The sequence below is a fragment of the Corythoichthys intestinalis genome, chromosome 10 (assembly GCF_030265065.1).
Source record: "Corythoichthys intestinalis isolate RoL2023-P3 chromosome 10, ASM3026506v1, whole genome shotgun sequence".
Classification (NCBI taxonomy): domain Eukaryota; kingdom Metazoa; phylum Chordata; class Actinopteri; order Syngnathiformes; family Syngnathidae; genus Corythoichthys; species Corythoichthys intestinalis.
Genome location: NC_080404.1, coordinates 17,398,925 through 17,421,869, shown reverse-complemented (window position 1 = coordinate 17,421,869; position 22,945 = coordinate 17,398,925). Strand labels below are relative to the sequence as shown.

Sequence of the window (22,945 nt, the reverse complement as noted above, 5' to 3'; positions counted from 1 at the left end):
CGGCTCCCACATTAACTCCAGGCCTTTGTAAAAGTGGGATGTCCTCCTCATAAGACCTAATTGAACGTGCATGTTTAGCTTTGTAAAATGCGAACAAAAACATGTTTGTCAGTGCACGGCGCCGTTTTCATTACCTTTATTCCACCACTTGTCCATAGGGCGAGTGGGGTCCTATCTGACATCGATTTTCGATAGTTTGCTTAAATGCCACATGCTCTGTTTTTTTCGTGCTTTTGAAAGTTTGGACGGCTGAAATTCTTTGACCCTACATAAAATGCGCTGCTCTTATCAGCGACATTGGGATTCTCACGGCACATTTTGTACCGCATTTCTGTGCGATCATCATTTACTTCTAGCCATTGTACCTCCTGCAGCCACTTTTCATCAAAAGTCCTTTTTTTCCGGTAGCTCCGGTGACGTCTCTGTCGTCTGTCTGTCTTTTGACGTAGGTGGGGGAACACGGAAATAATTACTCAGTGGGGCCTGCCTCTTCGACATTTTGAGAAATTATTTTCTCGTGTCCGCCGCAAATACAGTGGTCAGCCATCGGTACGCAAAAGCGTATGGAAGCCGTTGACGGCCAGCGCGTTTGTCTACGTCCAGTACGCATGTGCGCATGCGGACCAATTATGTGCACCCCTGTATATATATATATATATATATATACTGTATGTACATATATATATATATATATATATATCAGAGGTTGCGCTAGACATTTTCGTTGTCTGTCATTTTGACTGACAGGGTCATAAAAATCCGGTCATAGTCTATTTTTACCCGTCACTTAAATTTTTTAAATGATAATGATGATATATTCAATAGTATTTAGTTTTCATTCATTTTTAATTAATATTGTAACACTTGCTTGGCCGCGAAAAATTAGACACGGAAGTCGTGGTATTTTTCTCCCTTTTAACTCTGCTTACCAACAACTCCGCCCCAGAGAAAAAGAGGCAACGATATAGACCCCAATCACCAACGTCACACAATGATCTTAATTGTGGTTGTCAGCCCAAAATGTTCTAAATATATATTAAATGCATCTTACCAGATATAAAAAGACTACTACATAGTCTGTGGTGATCGTTTGGTGCCCAGACTTCTTGTCGAATTACAGCAGTCCATCTCGCTCTCATCTTCACCATTTTGATTATTAATATTAACGAGCAGAAAAACACGGCGTAATAGGAGGCATGTACGTAGCGGTAATGTGTAAATATGACGAGCTGACACACAATATGGCGGCTCCGGTCAGGGGGGGCGGAGTTGTGACGTCATGTGATTGGGTGATTGGATGACGCGCTGGCACACCGGGTGCACCAATAAGAACCTCGCGTTGATGTGTCAATCACGGTGCCGCCGCCAGACCCCGGTGATGCTACAATATTCTGACAGAAGAGCCAACGACGTCATGCATTAAGAGAGACAATAGCTAATATGCTGACTCGCCACCCTGTGGTCTGGGGTGTGAATTGCAACCTGTCAAAATGACGGACGGATTTCAGTTTTTTCCGTCACCGTTTTAAAAAACCGGTCAACGACGGAAAATATCCGGTTAACGCGACCCCTGGTATATATATATATATATATATATATATATATATATATATATATATATATATATATATGTATACATATATATATACACACACACACACACACACACACACACATATATATGTATATAGTATTTAAAATCATGATGCTAATGCCATGATTTTCACAACACAGTAATTGTTTGTTCCCAAATATTTGTAAATCGCACAGATTACATTTTGGACACATATGTAACAAAAATGCCTGTAATTTCAAACTCTGAAAAAGGCCACTAATTACTTGAATTCAAGTAATATCTGGTTCATGCTAATTTGCCTTACACACATGCACACTAACATATATTCAAACATTATACATAACATATTTACATACATGCATACATACAGTACATGCCAAACGTTTGGACACACCTCATTCAATGCAGCACAAATAAAGGTCCCAACCCCAGTGATAAAGCAATAAATTCCACTAATCAACCCTGAAAAGGTTCCAGTGTTATTATAGTACTACTAGTATCCAGTATCCAGTATTACTATGTTAATGACTATCCACTGATGATAATCATATGTGACTGAGCTCAGCTCCTGTACTCATTTACGCGTAAAGTAAGAAACACAGCTGATGATCCAGAAGGAAGTCACCCTAAAGATAGTGGTGACAAGAGTACACACTTAACTCTACTAGGACCCTCTCAATGCATTTCAGACTAATTAGCTAGCAGCAGCTAAGTAGCAGCATTATTTTAGAGCTGGTATGTAACTTTTGACCGCAAAACAACAAAGGTAAGACGTGCACAGAGACCAACTGTGGGAAAAAAAAAAAAAAAAAACGTAGTACCGACTGCTAACAATGTCACTGCGAAAACACGGTCAGGATATTCAAAGATGTGGGCGTTCTCTATATGAACAAGTGGATTGGATTGGAAAGCGATGCACTGTAGGGGCACTATACCTTACTCTATGGAGTAAGGGGAAACTGACAGATTTATGACCATATTTAAGTTAATAAGGACAGGTTATATGATTATTGATTTAAAATAATATTCTGGCAACATCATAGTGAATATGTCAGCATTTTTTGTATTATTATTATTATTATTATCATTATTATTATTATAAAACATCAAATTATTTAGGGGGGCTTGAGAATACTTTCGGGGGGTTGAAGCCACCCTAAAAGAGGCCTAACGACGCCACTGGCGTTCATTAATCAACATGTTTTTCTTCGTAGATGATTTAAGCAAAAGTGATGTCAGCTGCTCCGACATGCTGAAGATTGCTACTGTCCGGCCTCCACTGCAGGCTTCCACAATGGATGCATTTACTCACCAGAGGGTATGAAGGCCAAGCAGTTCATCTTTTTGCCCACAATGTCACATGTTCTCTGTTCAGACCTATACATTTACCTCTAATGTATTTAAAGGTATCTACAGAGTCTCTGCACATTCACCAGAAACATTTTCATTATCTGACTAAGACTCTTATTGTGCAGTACTTCCATGATGGTAAATATATTACTGGCTGTATATAGGGGTTGGCATGAGATTAGATTTTTTTCCCCCAAGTCAACACTCATGAAAGTCGCCGTTTCCTGTAACTTTTCACCAGGTTTGTAAAGACAGCAGGGATTTTCCTGGGTATCGCCTGCTCCGGTGGGGGATACTGCCCTACCCCGGGCGTGGTGGGCCGTGCCGGTTGGGGGGCTGCGATGGTGGCTTGTGGGCTGGGTGGGTGTATGGAGTGATGCCGCGTCCCCTTATCCCATCCCTGAAGGCCGGTAGATGGGGGCACGGATGGCCTGGGGGACCACCCTGGATCTCGTGGGGATGACGGTGGCCCCTTTGCCGGGCTGGGGGAGGGGGGATGGGCTGCAGTGGCTCGCCCCCCCGATTCGCTGGGGAAGGGCCATGGTCATAGGGAGGCACCCGTGCGGCATTTCCACTCGTCTGCAGGACTTTCACAAGTCTAATGGGATTCACGCACGACTAAGTGCAATCTGATAGCCTGGTACACCAGACTCAACGCTGTTCCAGCTATTGAGTCTGGCCACCATTCCCACGGAAACAATTTCCAGGGCGGAGCAAGCCACAGCAAACAGACAGCGGAGTGGACCAATCAGCGACGGGCAGACGTGACGTTAGTAAAATGGCGACCGCAGGACGATGGACTTGCGCGCGGAAGTAAACATACGAAGAGAGCGGAGTTTATTCGACATGGCTAGCGCAAGACAGACTGTTGTCAATGACTCGTGTCGATGTGTTTTTGGTCATTTAAAACTGATTTTACCGTGGATTGGAACATATTCTCGGCTCTGCCGTTCACCATCTGTGCTGCTGAAGAGACGACTTTCGACGCGCAAGAGTGACGTTGCTCGTGAAGAACACGTCACGCAAATAAACGAATCTGATTTGTCGATTGATTTTGTACCTGCTCGAAAAGGCCGTTAATGGGATGGTTTCCAGACTATACTATCAGTGTTTGAAAAATACAGGGAGAATAGTCTGGCAGAGCCAGGCTAGCAATCTGACACACTCAAGTAGAAAAACTGTGTCGGGATTAGCGATCAGACAGCATAGAATAGGATGCCAACATGCTCATGCTCACACTCACAAGGGACACACACAAATACTGGGTTCTACGCCACATGGCTGATTTGTCTACACTCCACCCCTCCCAATCACTTATCTTTCTGATCCCCCCAACCCCCCCATTGGTCATCAGGCTAAATCATGTTGTTTGTGCTTCTTCTGTTTCTCTCTCTCTCCTTTTTTTCTTCTGTCCCCCCATAACCCCCTCTTGTTCACTGCTTTCTCCTAATAAATGAGGTACATTGAATGATCACAGAGTGAGTATGCCATCCCATGTGATACATTAAAACTGTTCAGACCAATCGGACACTCAGATTTCCATCCTCCGTGTCAAGCAGCTGAATAGGACAAGTTAATATAGGACAAGTTAATAAATAAAAAAATAAAAAAAAAAGCAAGTCGCCGTCAGCCACTGACTGAAAATGTTTTTCAAACTTCCCAACTACTGTTTTTCACCTACTCACCGAATCGATGACTTTTGAATTACGGTTATGGATTAATTCTCATTCCCCACACTCATCTGATGCAAGCGGCTCTGCCTCCCCCGCAAGCAAAATGTAATAAGAACTGATCGATGTTGTGCTCTAAGTTTCATTGTGTAGTCGTAAAGTCGGCAAGGCTCTACAACCCGTAGTGGTAAATTGATGACACTGGATTTTTGCTCTGTTCTGTTAATGTTCTAGAGGCCAATCACTCGCTCCTGCAGTTTAAGAGACACAGAAAGTGGGTGTGCCAGTTCTCACACATTAACCCAGAACTCAGACCAGCAACAACAAGGCAATAGGTCTCCACGGCAACGGCGTATCACCTTAGGTGGGTCTTTTGTAGCTTTAATAAAGGCAAATTAATTCATATAACAGCAAATTTAACCATCACACTGTTTTCCTGTAGCGTCATGCCTTCCCAAATGTAAGGACCAAAATGGAAACATCCCAGGGAAGGTACTGTGTACCATCACAGCAGAGCCTTCAGGGTGGCATCAGCACACGACCCAAATTGACTGCGATTGCAGATTATGCTCTGTTTATATTTCCCAGATCTCTAGAGCTGTCAAAGCAATGGCTCTGAAAATAGCCTCAGGATTTCAGTGTTAGTGTCCAGGATTTACAGAGTAATATCTGTATCCTTAGCGACACGTGTATTCACACTAAATGGAAATATCTTAATGCAGTTATTTATTATTATTATTAGTATTTAAAGACATGATCAGCACTTGCATGTTATAGTCGATTGAGAGACGAATGAATATAAGGCTAGGTAAGTACAGTAGGTCAGCTAGGTGTGGTCACTGGCCAATACTAATGATTAATGAAAATATGTTTTGGGGAAAAATATTGCATTCCCTAAAATTTTGTATCAGAGCCAGATGCAAATACCTGAAACTAAAGTCTGAACTGTTGTGGATCATGTTTCATGATTCATCGTTTGATATCAAACACAAATTTTTTCACTCTGCAGTAAAAGCACCAGATGCTTACTGGAGTGTTTCCTGTTTTCATCAAACGAACTACAGTTAACACAAACACAAAAGGGTTATTGAGTAGGATGATATAATTACGCCATCATTATAACTTTGTTCAAAATTATTCACAGATTGGAAAGCACATTAGTCATGAATCGTAGGTATGAATGCTCTCCTCTTCGCCCTCTAGACGGCTGACAGGCAGGAGGCCAAATCTCTAAGGGAGCGAAACACAAATGAGACTTGCCAGTGGTTCACCAGCATTGGATTGCAAAAATGTCTCCCTTTCATCCAAGGTAAGTTGCATGCCGCCCTTCCCAACCCAGTGGCTGCATAACAAAGCCAGACATTTTCATGTTAACGTGCAAGGCAGATGATGTGTTATTCAGCTATTTCAAATAAAATCAAAGATAAAAGAATTCATGTATTCAATTTTAAATAGACAATTTCATAATCAGAGTCAGATACAGGATCGTATTTTCTTCAAAGGGCTCTGGTGTGATAGATTTACGATTTACATTTTACGAGTATTTATAGCGCACAACCAAGATTTAGTTCCTGCGGTAATAAAGTTGTCATGGCCATCACAATAATCGAATAGATTTGCTCCAGTGATGTTTCTTTCCAGTTTTAAAACTGATGTCAGAGTATGTTGATCAAGTTCATGAAATGGGTGAAATAAATGATAATATTACAATAAAAATATCTGATTTGGAAACTGGATTACTGAGACATTTCATTATATCCAAATGTACTAAAATAATTAGATTTTAAGCATCAACATGACCCTTTGTGTTGCAGAGGCAAATTTGTGTGGAGCAGACATCGCGTCTATTGATGTCAACATCCTCGACACCCTCCACATCAACACACTAAAAGAAAAAGAGCAGCTACTTTCTGCTATTTATAATGAGCTGCACCCACCAAATACTTGTGGTACGCTTCTGATACACCAAGACAAATGTTTTAACACTTTTGAAGTAAACTGAAATGTTCACTTTTCAGTAGGATCTTTCAGGTTTAATCACGTCGAAGAGAATCTCACGCCAATGATCAAATCAAAATCCTCTCCACACGTAAACTGTCTGAGCATGAGCAGACCGTCCCTCAGGATCAGGTACAATCTACCCTTGTCGCTCACAATGCCTATTTGCATTATAAACCTGAGTCAATGTTGTTGTTGTTGGGTTTTTCAATACTAGGCACAACAACCAAAATGGCTTGGCACAGAGGAATTCACATTTGATCGAGGTCACTATTAATGGTAAGAATTGGGGTAGGAAGTGGTTTCTGATGAAATTCAGAAAATTCAGGAAACTGGTACAGACCCAAGATAAAACCCATCAGAAGTGAACAAAATCACGGTAGTTGGAAATTGAATTCTCTGGGTGAATTATATACAGTGGTATGAAAAAATGTCTGAACCTTTTGGAATTTCTCACATTTCTGCATAAACTCACCAACAAATGTTATCTGACCTTCGTCAAAATCACAAAGATGAAAATACAGTGTCTGCTTTAACTAAAACCACCCAAACATTTATATGTTTTCATATTTTAATGAGGATAGCATGCAAACAATGACACAAGGGGGAAAAAGGTAAGTGAACCCTCTGCCAAATGAAACTTTCAAGAGCAATAATTTTTACCAAACAATTTAAATCAGGTAGGTGTGTGCCCAATCACTGATGAGTGGTTTAAAGCTGCCCTGCCCACTATAAAACACAAACCTGGTAAGAATTGTCTTGATGAGAAGCGTTTTCTGATGTGCATCTTGGCTCGGTCAAAAGAGCTGTCTGAACACCTGCGATCAAGGATTGTTGATTTGTATAAAGTCGGGAAAGGATACAAAACCATCTCTAAAAGTCTGGATGTTCATCAATCAACAGTCAGAGAAGTTGTCTACAAATGGAGAGAGTTTGGCACTGTTGCTTCTCTCCCAAGCAGTGGCCGTGCATCAAAGATGACTATGGCCAATAATGGTGTTCATGGGAGGACACCACAGAGGAAGCCACTGCAGTAAAAAAAAATTGTTGCTCATTTAATGTTTGCAAAAAAGCACTTGGACACTCCACAGAACTTTTGGCAAAAGATTTTGTGGACTGATGAAACCAAAGTTGAATTGTTTGGGAGGAACACACAATGTCATTTGTGGAGGAAAAATGGAACAGCTCACCAACATCAACACCTCATCCCCACAGTGAAGCATGGTGGAGGGAGCATCATGATTTGGGGCTGTTTTGCTACCTCAGGGTCTGGACAACTTGCAATCATCAATGGAAGAATGAATTCAAAAGTTTATCAGGATGTTTTGCAGGAAAACCTGAGGCCGTCTGTCAGACAGTTGAAGCTAAAAAGAGAATGGATGCTGCAACAAGACAATGATCCAAAACACAGAAGTAAATCAACTTCAAAATGGTTTCAGAAGGACAAAATAGACATTGTGATGTGACCAAGTCAAAGTCCAGACTGGAACCCCATTGAGATGCTGTTGCATGACCTAAAGACAGGGATTCATGCCTGACATCCCAGGATCAGACTGAAATACAGCAGTTTTGTAGAGAAGAATGGGCCAAGATTAGTCCTGATCGATGTACCCGACTGATCTGCAGCTACAGGAATCATCTAGTTTAAGTTAATGCTGCCAAAGGGAGGGCCACAAAATATTAAATGTGATGGTTCACTCACTTATTTTCCCCCCTTCTGTCATTGTTGGCATACTAGCCTCGATAAATTATGAAAATCTATAAATGGTGGTTTTAGTTAAAGCAGACAGTTTTTTTGTCATCCATGTGATTTTGACAACGATCAGATCAGATTTGATGGTGATTTTATGCAGAAATGTGAGAAATTCCAAAAGGTTCAGATACTTTTTCATACCACTATACAACTCACAATGATGTTGGCAATATGGCAAAAAGATCATATCACGATTTTAAAAAAGAAAAATCATGATCATAATTTCGTCACAATAATTTGCACATTACTGACCATTTTGTCATAAAAAACATGAAAGTAAAACCCTAAAAGAAAAAAAAAAACAGTTTAAGCCAATAAGCTTTCTGAAAATGTCTTAATATAAATAGTACATATGTTATCAACATATGCAATCAACGTGAAAGTAAAAGTCAATGAACAACAAAATATGACACTTTTGGAACACCATATACGATTTAATGATCTTTCAGTTTTATGAGATCGCCAACATATTTAAGTACTTAACGATTTAATATCGTCATATCGCCCACTACTACACTTACATAAGTGCCAATAAGCAGAGGTGGGTTATAACGTGTTATATTTACTCTGTTACATCTACTCGAGTAACTTTTTGCATAGCTTTTTGAGAAAAATGTATTCTAAGAGTAGTTTTACAAAGCCATACTATTACCTTTACTTGAGTAGATTTGTGAAGAAGAAACACCACTCATACTCCACTACTTTGGACTACATCAGTCGTTACATTTTTCTTCTTTATTCAATATATTAGATTTTACTTTTACTTTTTTTTTTTTTTTTTTTTTTTTTTTTTGCCACGGATGTCAACAGTGGCTTTACCAGTTTCACCAATGACACGTCGCAACAATAATCACATGACTCCATTATACCAATCAGACTCAAGCTTGCCATTCTGTTAAAGCGTCGGCTTGTTCAATCACGTGGCATCTTTAAAGCAAAATAAACTGTTATTTTACTGAGAGCGCTGTGGTCAACATGACTTGTAAACGCGGATTTCAACCTGTCTCTGAAGATTTTATTTGGTACCGATTGACCACGGAAAACCGGAGATACGATCATGTCATAATAAGAAATGTTTATCCACTATAGGGCACTCATGCTCTTTGGATGGATGATGCTTCATTTATGTATTTTTTTTTCTCAATAAATTCAATGATATTTTTTTTCTTGTTTCTTGGCTTAATATGGTTATGTAATAGTTTATAGTACAGTACAATAATAACAGTTCATATAGATTACTGTAATAAAACTTTGTGATGTAATAACTGAGAAAAAAATACAATTGTTTAAAAAAAAAAAATCAAACATCTTAAGCGGTTATACACAATGTTATGCATTACTCGAGTACTATTTTCACCAAATACTTTTTTTACTTGTACTTGAGTACATTTTTTAAATGACTACTTCTACTTTTACTTGGGTAACATTATTTTGAAGTAAAGCTACTCTTACTTAAAAGTAAAATTTTTCGCTACTCTATCCACCTCTGCCAATAAGTCATCATGTTTACGAACTGCCAATGTAAAGAGAGTTCTTTTGTATTGTTGTCGATGTTGTAGTTCAGGTCTGATCTAAAGTGCTTTATAAATAAAGTTGTGCCAAGTTGACTTGATAAGGCGGAGCTGTGCGTGTGTGACGCTAACAAGTGTGCAGAAGATAAATCCAGGAAAGAATTTCAAGCAAAACAGAAAGAAAAACATGTGAAAGCTGATTGATTGTTTCATTTTGAACTACATTTTTTTTTTTTTTTTTTTGGGGGGGGGGGGGGGGGGGGAGTTCAGGAATGAGTGTACCAAATTGAAATTTTCATTATGATTTTTTTTTTTTTTTTTTTTTTTTAACTTTAGTCAATATACAACAATGAACAACATTATTACTACATTAGTTTCAATGTGAAAACCAACAATATACGGTACACTCTTTGTCCATAATCCGTCTATAATTCATGTTTGTCTTTCGCTCTTCCCGACCAAGGGTTTATATAACTTCTGCAAACTTTAACTTTTATTTGAGAATCCCTGTCAACTTGAGGGACAAATTTCAACTCTTACGGTACTCCTATTTTTGGCAGTGCACAATGAATTTTTCAGAACGGGATATTGTTCCGGATATTATATGGAATTCCAATTTGTATGGAGCTGACATGAAAAATGGCACTGCATTCAATGCGGTTGTATGATTTGGGAGGACAATATTATTTAGTTAAATTATAATTATAGGAGGCAACATGGTGGTCTGGTGGTTTGCACGTCTGTCTCACAATGAGGCTTGGGTTCAAATCTCGGTTCTGGCCTTCTTGTGTGGAGTTTGCATACTCTTCCCTGTGCTTGTGTGGGAGTTCCCAGAATACACATACTTCCGACTACATTCTGAAAATATACACGTTAAGTCATATTATATGAGTTAATGTGAATGTGTATTGTTATTTGTCTATATTTTGCAAATGCTGGGGACACATACAGAGGGGTACACCACCTGTACCCCACATGAAAAGGACATATTCAGTAAGTATTGTGTGCTAACATAAATGTGTCATGTGTTGTAGCATCAGAGCGAATAGTTCACCTCAGAACCCCTAAGGAAACAACAATTTGCAAAATAATTGATTCATGTCTCAGAATGCTGGGCATGACGGATGACAGGAGCCTTTTTTCACTGAAAGAGCAGAAAGGTACCAAAAAAAAAACATATTGCTGTTCATCCCAACGGCATGAAGACATCATGTGCACATCTGCTTTTATTTCCAGATTCCACGGCTGAGCTCTCACAGGAGCAGCAGATTGGGAGTCTGCTGACATCCCCATCTGACAGGCAGCTGGAGCTGCATTTGTGTAAAAGAGTAAGGCTGGTAATTGTTGTTGCTGTTTTTAAAAACATAAATCCTCTGATATTTTCCAAAAATGATAATAATTACTGGCTTTGCACTACAGAATCCAACCTCCCAGAATAGCCCAGAGGTCAACAGGTCCAGTGGAATACAAAAGGAGGACAGAATCAGAGAGCTGAACCTGCAGGTGGAGTCACTACAAAATGTCATCCTCCAGGTTAGAGCTGATCTTTAGCCCTTAATAAGGAAATGAGTTTTTTTGGTAATCTAAAATAATTTAACATCATAAAGACGTAACAACAGCCTTTTTGGTTATGTAGTCCAAAATATTAACATCGAGGGTGCCAAACCGGTCCTCAAAGGGCTGCAATGGTTGCTGGATTTCATTCCAACCAAACGAGATGAATATATTTTCACGAATCTGGTGTTTTGTATGTGTACAGATAGTCGGGTTGTGAACGAGTTCCGTTCCTAGGCTGGAGAAGTAACCCGAATTTCTGCGTAAATCAGAATTAACGCTTTAAGTACCCCAAAATACCCCATAACCTCAAGCTACCGTAATTTTCGGACTATAAACCGCTAGCTTTTTCCCTCATTTTGAATCCTGCGGCTTATAGTCCAGTGCGGCTTATTTGGTAACACTTTATTTGACAGTGGCGTCATAAGACTGCCATGACACATGACACTATTATGGGCATTAATGAATGCTTCTGACAAATGCCATTAAGTATCATTCAGCAAATTATGTCACCTACACTCCATTTATGTCCAGCTCGGATCTTTTACATCTATTCAAAAGTGAGATAATTTGCCGGATGACACAAAATGACATCTGTCATAAGCATTCATTAATGGTCATGGCAGTGTAATGTCATAATTATGATGGCTTTTATGGCGCCACTGTCAAATAACGTGTCCCCAAATACCAGAGCAAGCAATTAATGATACAACTGGAAAAGTAACTGAAGAAATAATTAGAATGAACATGAGTTTTGATTGTTATTTACAGTACATCTTGAGCGCTGCAATGCATGCTAGGAGGCTTGTTGGACTACAACAGTGTGTGCAACAGGTGGCAGCAGAGGTTGACTGTCTCCCCTAAGGCAGCAGTGATGGCCAAATGAAGCTCCTTGAAGCAATGAAGCTTTGCAGCCAATTGGTTCAAAGCTTCATGGTGGTTCATTTGGTCTTATGACAGTTTTATGATGCCGCTGTCAAATAAAGTCTTACCGGTTAATATCTTTTTGTGTAAATATCCCATAATACAGGGAGGACAGCTACGGCTTATTGTCCAGTGCGGCTTATCTATGAACAAATGATGTTTTTGTGTCAAATTTGGTGGGTGGCGGCTTATAGTCAGGTGCGCCTTATAGTGCGAAAATTACGGTAACTTTCAACAAACATATATTAAACATCATATTAATAAGAAAAAGTCAAAAATAAGATACTGTGAGGCACATTGTGTTAAATGCCGTTATATTCAATGACTACCTGTAATCAGTTGATTGCAGTCAGGTGCTGCTTGTTTTAGCAGAAACCTCATTGGTTGATCTTTATTCTACATATTAGATTGATAGATAGATTTTTTTTTTTTGCCACAGATGCCAACAGTAGCTCAACCAGTTTCACTGATGAGACGTTGCAACAACAATCACATGACTCCATTATACCAATCTTGCTTGCAGTCAAGCTTACCGATCTATGATTACGCCAGCCTGTTCAATCATGTGGCATCTTTAAAGTACTGTTATATAAATTAAAAAAAAAAAAAAAAAAAAAAAATGTTTTACATAGCCATCAGCATGAGTGGAAAGCACGAATTTTAATATCGTTCAGTTTTTGGCATTGATTGACCACGGAAAACCGGAGATATGATTCGTTTAGTTTCATAATAGGAAATATGTTTTCTCCACTAGAGGGCAATCATGGTCTTTGGATGAATAATGTCTAATTTCTGTAGATTTTTTTTCTCTCGCTGGAATTCAATGTTGTTGTTTTTTTGTATTTCTTTGGCTTAATGTGGTTATGTTATATGCTATAGTACAGTATAATAATAACAGTTCATATAGATAACTTGGTGCCGAGAAAAAAAAAAAATCAAACATCTTAAGCAGTTACTCACAATGTTACTCATTACTTGAGTATTCTTTTAACCAAATACTTTTTACTTGTACTTGAGTATATTTTTTGCATGATTACTTTTTTTTTCTTGTAAAATATTATTATGAAATAATGCTACTCTTACTTGAGTAAAATTTTGGTTACTCTACCCATCTCTGGGCACATTATAATCATTATTCATTACTGATGGTTTTTTTTGTTGTTTTTTTTAATTTAATTTTCTAATGAAGTATAACATTCATAAAATGTTTATAAAAGCAAAATTGATGAATTTAATAGGAATAAAATGAGAAATACACTTTGGTGATGGTCCCTATTAACACACTAAAGTTTACTTAAAAAAAATAAAATAAAAAATCAAATAGTACTCGGAGAGGCTGTCAGCAAATGATCGTTGCCAGCCTCTCCCAATTAAAATGGATTGTACGTCTAGTGCTGTCAATGGCAGTCAATGAGTTGCATACTTTATACTCCATAAAAAGGGTTAACTTATTTTTCTGCAATTGCAATATAATCCATCAATGTACTGTGCAGTGATTGACTTCTCATGCCTTTAAGGTGCAAGAGCTCCACCTCGGCCTAGTGGCTTTCTGCTCGGAATTAAAGAACTCAGATGGGGATGGGAATTTAGAAATGCTGGGCTCAGCTGCATTGGAGCAGAAACTAAAAGTTCTCCACAGAAGATTGACTGACAAGAGAGAAAGTCTCCACACCCTCCGAGAGCACATCAACAACACCGCTGCCCACAGGAAGAAGTAAAATGTCTTCTTTGCTGACAATCTCATTATAGACCGGTATTTGTAAGACACCTGATTGTATTTTGTAGCCAAATATTTAAAATGTGTTACATTTTACTGGCCATTTGATTAGATATGGCTAAAACAAGCTCTAATATATGAGAAGTGACAAACACTTGTGCCTTCTCCAAGATAACATGGTTTGGTTTTGATTGCCATTGTCATATACGATTTAAATAAAGTTTACTCCATTTGTTCCAGTGACTTCACGTTTTGTCTCTCCATCCAGACAGCTGGATGTTCGTCTTTTGGAGAAGATGAAGCTCAACTGCCAGGTGTTTAAGGAGGAAATCTCCATGGTACATCTCAATCGACAGGTTGCACATCTCCAGAATGTCCTGCAGGACAGTTATATTAAGGTACTTAGCTAAAATGTAGTATGAGACTGGCATGGAATGGCATAATGTTGACATTAAAACACGTTTAGTGAACAGCTTGACAAAATATCAGTTTGTATATGAGAAAAGGTCTAGTGTGTGAATAATCAGGTTTTGATTGCTAAATATATACTGAGTTCAGAGTGCATTTTGCCACCAAGCAGGAAAAGCCAAGGAGCATTTGATGTCATGGTCAAGTTTCAATTAGTTTGGATTACATACAACGGTGTATTGTAAGAACATAATTTGAAATTTTAGTCTAACAATTTTGAAGTTTTGAGTCCAGCGACCAGAATTTTATACATATGTGGCCGTGGCCCAGTTTGTAGCTGGAGTTGTCCTTCAGCGGGTCGATTCCCGGCTACGACTGCCCACTGTCGAAGTGACCTTGGGCAAAGCACTGAACCCAAAATTTGCCTCCAATGCATGGCAGCAGCACCATTGGTGCGTGAATGGGTAAATGTGTGCTAATGTAAAGCACTTTGGGCATGGTAACCATGTACATAAATGCCCTATATAAGTACTGTCCATTTACCATACAAACTTTTGGTCACTGCGCCATCAGTGTTGCCATCTTAAAGGGACAAAACAACACCTAATATAAAGTAGAAAATGCAATTGCGTGTGGTACTATGCTCCCCTATGGGTCTGCACCTAGCAGGGTTTTTTTTTTTTAAAACCAAGAATACTGCCCGAATACGTCCGGAGAAAATAATCATGTCTACACCAGCACATTTGTAGAAAAAAAAAGCTTCCATAGCCAACCGTATTCATTCATTTTTAAGTACATTCATAACAATGCGCGAAATATAATTGTCCCTGATACCCTCAGCCTTCACATGTGTTCTTAATAAATATGAAGCACTGCAAGAGTTTGTAAATAAACATACGCATAAAGCACCTGTCCAATGATTAGATCAAACCGTAAATGATGTAAACATTGGTCTCATGTGTGACGACAAAGTTTTTCCCAGTATGTGACGTTTCCACAATTAAATCTTCGGTTATCAGTGTCCACATGATGGCGCCGCAAATGCAGAATTCGCCCATCTTCACTTTGGACGGAGTTTTTAAGAGCCCTCGCTCCAAAATGGGAGTATGTAACACCCCCCACGTTATACATTAAAACTGTTCAAACCAATAGAACAGTCAGAATCCCACTCTCTATGTCAAGCAGCTGAACAGGACAGGTGAAAAGAAAAAAAGAAAAGAAAGAAAAGAAAAAAATGTAAACGAACAAAAAAAGAACCCTTGTTTTCAATGCCCAAAATGTACGTGTGGATAATAGGCCAAACCGTAGAAAAAGTTATTTTTACCAAATACCCTGCTACGTAGACATGGTCTTCGTCACTTCCTTGTTAACTCATTGGTTGCCACTGATGTTCATTCGCCTATACCAGTAAAAATGAATTGGATGGCTAGCGCCATCAATGACACTGGAAGATAAGCATTCACAGCTAGTCCCCCCAGTTTAAAAGAATTGGATGTCTATCGATGTCAATGCCGGGCAATGGGTAAATTGTATGTCAATTTCTATAGGTTTTTGGTCACATTTTGTACATTTTGGGGCATTTCGGGGTCATTTCCTGTACATTTTAGATCATTTCCGGTTCATTTTGGCCATTTTTGGGTCACTTCCTGTTCACTGGTCACTTCCTGTTGATTTGGGGGCATTTATGTGTCACTTCCAGCCAGTTTGGGGCACCTCGGAGTCATCTTCTGTTGATTTTTGGTAACAGTCTGGACAATTTGGAGCATTCTGGGGTTACTCCAGTACATTTTGGATAATATTCTGTTGAATTATGAAGGGCGGGCAATCTGCAATACTGTCATTTGATTAGTTAAAATAGTGCAAGGATTGAGAATATATCTGGCACATGATAAAGGTGTTGTCTGTCCCTGTCAGTTTCTAGAATCAATAATGGCATGTCTGTTCATTTATAGTATCTTATGTTACCTTGTGCTACTTAATAGGAAGTATACCCCTTCGTAATAAACAGATGCACAGGCACAAAAAAACAAACACACACACACAAGTAAGTGCATCATTTAAAAAAACAAAAAGTTAACAGATTTGTAATGAGCTGACTAACATTCTAGTTCATCACTGTGAAGCTCTTGTATTGTTCTTTAAGTAACAATAGATGTGAGACGTAGAAGGTATAAATGACTTCCTCGTGTCAAGGTCAGTGACCCTATTATGGCCATCATCTTTGATCCTATCACAACCATTCTCCCGAGTGACAACACAATGGCGCATTAACTCTACTCGGCCGTCGGTTGAAGCTGGGCAGGGTGTCCCACACACAAGTTCTGGATGGTCATGCACATCATCTGAGAAAATGTTGTTTTAACGCCGACATCCGAGAGCCTGTGACCATACCAACAATGGAATGTGCGCGACAAAAGGCACCGGGAAAGTGCAACAGAGAAATAGACCAGGATGTGTAAAACTATCTCCATCTATCCCCGGAGGAGCCCACTTCTTTTTTAATGTGGGCCTTTTATCCCGCTGCAGAAGGCCTAACGAGGTGCCATGAAAGGACACACGCGGCTTGGGCTTTGAATGGTGCCCCGTGTCACGTTGCTGCCCCAGGGCCACGCTTTTTTAGGTGCCGAGCTTGTGGGAAAAGCAGCAGCGTAAATGTTTATCATATGACCTAATCAGAGTTAACACACAGGTCAGGACTGAGGAGCAGCCTGGGAACTGATGGAGCCACTGCTCTAATAAGGAGCAGACCGCCCTGTATTTGGTCTCGTAGGCTGCCCCGCATTGCAGACAATAAGGAAATATTTCATCATTGGCCGTCTAATCTCCACGGATCGCTTCCAACTGGCGAGCATCAATAAAGCAGTCGAGAGGGAAGGGAAAGAGAAACAGAGGGAAGAGTGCGAAGGGTGGAGGGGAAGCACAACAAATAGCGGAAATGATTTTAAATAAGCGTCTTAGCTCGGACAAAAAACTTCAGACAGACTCTTAAAGAGGGGAAATTGAAAGAATAATGTATTGGCTTGTCTCTGCTCGCTCATGGACTTTTGTTTGAAAAGAACCTGTGTGTACTTGCATGCGCATACCCAGTGGTTTGTATTTATACAATGACAGTGAAATTACACTACTGTGGAACTTCTTATACACTGCAAAAACACACCTCCTTAAAACTAGTTAAATTCCTTAGTTTTTAGTGTACATCGAGTAGAAATAATTAAATTCATCTGCCAGTGCTTCAAGTAAATTTTACTCATGTAGATTTCTTGAAATAAGAAAGATACAGTGGGGAAAATAAGTATTTAGTCAACCACTAAGTGTGCAAGTTCTCCCACTTGAAAATATTAGAGAGGCCTGTAATTCTCAACATGGGTAAACCTCAACCATGAGGGACAGAATGTGGAAAAAAAAAAAAACAGAAAATCACATTGTTTAATTTTTAAAGAATTTATTTGCAAATCATGGTGGAAAATAAGTATTTGGCCAATACCAAAAGTTCATCTCAATACTTTGTTATGTACCCTTTGTTGGCAATAACAGAGGCCAAACGCTTTCTGTAACTCTTCACCAGCTTTTCACACACTGTTGCTGGTATTTTGGCCCATTTCTCCATGCAGATCTCGTCTAGAGCAGTGATGTTTTGGGGATGTCGTTGGGCAACACGGACTTTCAACTCCCTCCTCACCCCGTGGCGTTTAAATGATAACAAGAACGGTGAGCAAAAATCCCAGAATGACACGGGGGGACCTAGTGAATGACCTACAGAGAGCTGGGACCACAGTAACAAAGGCTACTATCAGTAACACAATGCGCCGCCAGGGACTCAAATCCTGCACTGCCAGATGTGTCCCTCAGCTGAAGAAAGTATACACGTTCAGGCCCATCTGTGGTTCACTAGAGAGCATTTGGATGATCCAGAAGAGGACTGGAAGAATGTGTTATGGTCAGATGAAACCAAAAAATAACTTTTTAGTAGAAACACAGGTTCTCGTGTTTGGAGGAAAAAGAATACTGAATTGCACCATACTCACTGTGAAGCATGGGGGTGGAAACATCATGCTTTGGGGCTGTTTTTCTGCATAGGGACCAGGAAGACTGATCTGTGTAAAGGAAAGAATGAATGGGGCCATGTATCGAGAGATTTTGAGTGAAAATCTCCTTCCATTAGCAAGGGCATTGAAGATGAGACGTGGCTGGGTCTTTCAGCATGACAATGAGTGGCTTCGTAAAAAGTATTTCAAGGTCCTGGAGTGGCCTAGCCAGTCTCCAGATCTCAACCCCATAGAAAATCTGTAGAGGGAGTTGAAAGTCCGTGTTGCCCAACTACAGCCCCAAAACATCGCTGCTCTAGAGGAGATCTGCATGGAGAAATGGGCCAAAATACCAGCAACAGTGTGTGAAAAGCTTGTGAAGCGTTACAGAAAACGTTTGGCCTCCGTTATTGCCAACAAAAGGTACATAACAAAGTATTGAGATGAACTTTTGGTATTGACGAAATACTTATTTTCCACCATGATTTGCAAATAAATTCTTTAAAAATCAAACAATGTGATTTTCTGCGTTTTTTTTCCCTACATTCTGTCTGTCGTGGTTGAGGTTTACCCATGCTGACAACTACAGGCCTTTCTAATATTTTCAAATGGGAGAACTTGCACAATTAGTGGTGGACTAAATACTTATTTGCCCCACTGTAGCTAGCTGAAAATCAGTTTAACAGACTTATTTTAAGCAATAAATTAATATATTTAAACTTAGAAAAAGCTTTTGAATATTGAAAGGTTCTTAATTCAAGAATATTGTTCAAAACATTATTTGAAAGCAAATTTTTCTTGATTTAGGTTAAAAAAAAAAAGACCAACCTTTAGATGTATAGGCTTAATAAGAACAAATAGTAATGTTTACTTAAAGTGGGATATTCTAACGCATTAATCTGTTAACTAGTCTTTAACACACAAAACAAGATGGACAAAATTATTTGACTAGATGTAAGAAAAATAATCTGATTAAGACGTTAGGAATTTGCAGTGTAGTCCTGCAATGGTGTAGAATTAGGAAATGTAAATGGTCTGAAAGTCTTGTCAAACTTCAACCAACTAAGAACATTGCAATATATAATGTCTTAATTAGATAATTTTTCTTAAATGTAGTCAAATAATTTTCTCCATTTTGTTTTGAGTGTTAAAGACTAGTTAACAGATTAACATGTCGGATTCGGCCATTTACTTAAAGTAAGTATTACTATTTTTGTTCTTATTAAGACCATACATCTAAACCTTTTTTCACCTAAATCAAGAAATATTTGCTTTCAAATAATATTTTGAACAATGTCTATTTTTATGTTTATTTTAATTAAGAACATTTCTACAAGCAAGCCTTTTTATGATTTAATATACTGATTTATTGCTTAAAATAAGCTTATTTTCAGCCAGCCGTTTCTATTATTTCAAGAAATCTAAGTAAGTAAAATTAACTTTAAGCTCTGACAGATAATTTCACTTATTTCTAATAGATTTACACTGAAAACCAGGGAATTTAACTAGTTTTAGAGGTGTGTTTTTGCAGTGCAGCTAAAGAATCAACTATGCAAGTGTGTTTTAGTAAGCATAGGAAAAGATTGAAATGGGGGCAATCTGAGTGATAAAGAGACAAAAGAACAACAAATGCAACTTTCATGCATAATATGAGCGGCACAATGGATAAAATATCAATTACGATAACCAAGAAAAAAAACGTTTTTACTGGGTGAGTCCATGCGAACATAATTTATTTTCATTATGTTTCCAGTTTAATTTTGCCATCTTCCCAGTTTGCCGTGTTGATAAATGCGATAATTGTTTACCGATTTTCATCTTACTGCGAAGAAAGAGGAAATGACGATCGGCCTGCCATGATATTTACGTCATCAGCCTTCGCGTTGTGACCATAGGTGGAGTTTGACTTCTGTGGCAGGGGGAGCAAAAATGTTGATGACCCCAAAACGCAGTGTCAGCAATAAAATGAACTTACAAGACATATGCACGGATATTAGGTCAGCCCGTGCTCATACATACAGGCATCCCAGCTGTGTGTGTGTGCGTGTGTGAGTTTTATTGCTTTACAACTTTTATAGACAACATTTTACCGGCTTAATTTTAATTTAAAAGTCTTAATTTTCAATTCATATATTGGAAAGTCAATTACATGCAATGACATTTTTAGCCACTAGGGGGGCTATACCCCCCGGCACACCCTTAATCTCCGCGTATGGCTGTGACCCTGGAATTAAACAGTTGTTTTCACACATGCCGCATCCCGGGTAAATCTCAGACATTATACTAGGACGTGACCTGGTTAATGTCCGTGTCAGTCGACCGAGGAAGTTGCTTTCAGACTTAAGGGTTACCCGTTCAAATCCCAGGATTTAACCGGTGTTCAGTGTATATCTGAAAGGGGCTATAAATAGGATGCATCGCACGTAACACGGCAGTTTTAGGCTGGAATGAATTATTTCACTTGGCTCCAAACCAGGATGTTAAATACTTGTTTAACACTTGCTACGTCTTAGTTAAGGCAAGGCAAGGCAAATTTATTTATATAGCACAATTCAACACAAGGCAATTCAAAGTGCTTTACATCACATGAAGATCATACAAATCACATTTAAATCAATACAACGTAAAAACCAAGACAAAAGATCGCATTTAATCACAAATAGAATAAAAATAAATAAATAAAAATAAAACAAAAATAAAAATAAAACAAAAACAAAAACTACTACTACTAATAATAATTGAAATCAGCAATGGAGATAAGCACAAGAGGAATAGAAAGCAGGTAGATTGAAATATATAGCCAGTTATGGCTATGCAATGCTAAACAAAAACGTTTTTAGCCCTGATTTAAAAGAGCTAACAGTTTGAGCATACTTCAGACGTTCAGGTAACTTGTTCCAGAGGGGAGGAGCATAATAACTAAATGCTGCCTCACCCTGCATGGTTCTTGTTCTTGGAACATGCAGAAGACCGGTTCCAGACGACCTTAGGGGTCTAGATGTCTCATAGGAATCTAACAAGTCAAGCATGTATTTTGGTCCAATGCCATTAAGTGTTTTGTAGACGAGCAGTATTTTATAGTCTATCCTTTGACTCACTGGAAGCCAGTGTAGCGATTTCAAAACCAGTGTAATGTGGTCCAGCTTCCTTGTATTTGTGAGGACTCTGGCTGCAGCATTCTGTACTAGCTGCAGCTTCCTGACTGATTTTTTATCAAGACCCGTAAATATACCTTTGCAATAGTCCAATCTGCTGAAAATGAGTTTTTCCATGTCTTGTTGAGTCAGAAGCCCCTTAATTCTGGTTATATTTTTTAGGTGGTAATAAGCGGATTTAGTGACGGACTTTAGATGGCTATCAAATTTTAGGTCTGAGTCAATAATTACGCCAAGGTTTCTGACTTGATTTGCAACTGTAAGTGACATTGTGCTAAGTTGGCTGCTAATCTTTGACCTTTCCTTTTTTGGCCCAAAAATGATCACCTCTGTCTTCTCCACATTTAACTGGAGAAAATTCTGGCACATCCATTCATTGATTTGATGAATGCATTTACTCTGGGAGACTGAGGGACTATAATAATGTGGGGACACAGAAATGTACAGTTGTGTGTCATCTGCATAGGCGTGATAGGAGATGTCATACTGTTCCATTATCTGAGCTAACGGAAGCATATAGATGTTAAATAAGAGTGGTCCAAGAATTGACCCTTGAGGGACTCCACACGTGAATTTGGTTCGTTCTGACTGATAGTTTCTGATTGACACAAAGAAATCCCTATCATGTAAATAGGATGTGAACCACTGAAGAATAGTGTCAGTAAGCCCTACCCACTGTTCCAATCTGCTGAGTCGTATGTTGTGATCAACCATGTCGAATGCGGCGCTGAGATCCAATAGTAACAGAACAGATGATTTGCCCGCATCGGTATTCCGACGAATATCATTTAGGACTTTGATAAGCACGGTTTCGGTGCTGTGTTGTGGCCGAAATCCAGACTGAAATGAGTTAAAAAGATTGTTTTGCATCATAAAAGTCTGGATCTGTTCGAACAAAACCCTTTCGATAATTTTCCCCAGGAATGTCAGATTTGATATTGGCCTGTAATTGCTAATGGTTGAGGCATCCAGATTCGATTTTTTTAGGAGAGGTTTTATTACTGCAGTTTTTAAAGTCTGTGGAAACTCTCCTGTTTGGAGAGAAGTATTTACAGTATAATCTGAAGTATGTCTGGGGCTATGCAATGAAAAAGTTTGAAAAAGTTTGAAGGAAGGATGTCAAGGCAGGATGTTGTGGGCTTTAATTTTGACACAATTTCTGTTAAAGTGGCATAGTCCAAGAGGCTAAACTGTCTAAGATTGACGTGGGGGACATTTTGGGAGGCATTTAGTGTAACAATTGTTAATCTGGAGTTGCACACAGTCTGTCTAATCTTTTGTACTTTGTGTGTAAAGAATGCTGC

General features: G+C 39.0%; 1 protein-coding gene across 1 annotated transcript in view; it reads left to right on the top strand.

The window, feature by feature from the left end:
- LOC130923249 (uncharacterized) overlaps positions 1-22,945 on the top strand; it is a 41,227-nt gene that overhangs the window by 6,297 nt on the left and 11,985 nt on the right. The window contains exons 3-14 of the mRNA XM_057848796.1: positions 2,791-2,894; positions 4,831-4,960; positions 5,039-5,088; positions 5,800-5,905; positions 6,411-6,545; positions 6,615-6,726; positions 6,812-6,873; positions 10,893-11,018; positions 11,095-11,186; positions 11,278-11,391; positions 13,854-14,050; positions 14,322-14,451. Coding sequence (XP_057704779.1) covers positions 2,791-2,894; positions 4,831-4,960; positions 5,039-5,088; positions 5,800-5,905; positions 6,411-6,545; positions 6,615-6,726; positions 6,812-6,873; positions 10,893-11,018; positions 11,095-11,186; positions 11,278-11,391; positions 13,854-14,050; positions 14,322-14,451 — 1,358 coding nt within the window. The remainder of the gene's footprint in view (positions 1-2,790; positions 2,895-4,830; positions 4,961-5,038; positions 5,089-5,799; positions 5,906-6,410; positions 6,546-6,614; positions 6,727-6,811; positions 6,874-10,892; positions 11,019-11,094; positions 11,187-11,277; positions 11,392-13,853; positions 14,051-14,321; positions 14,452-22,945) is intronic.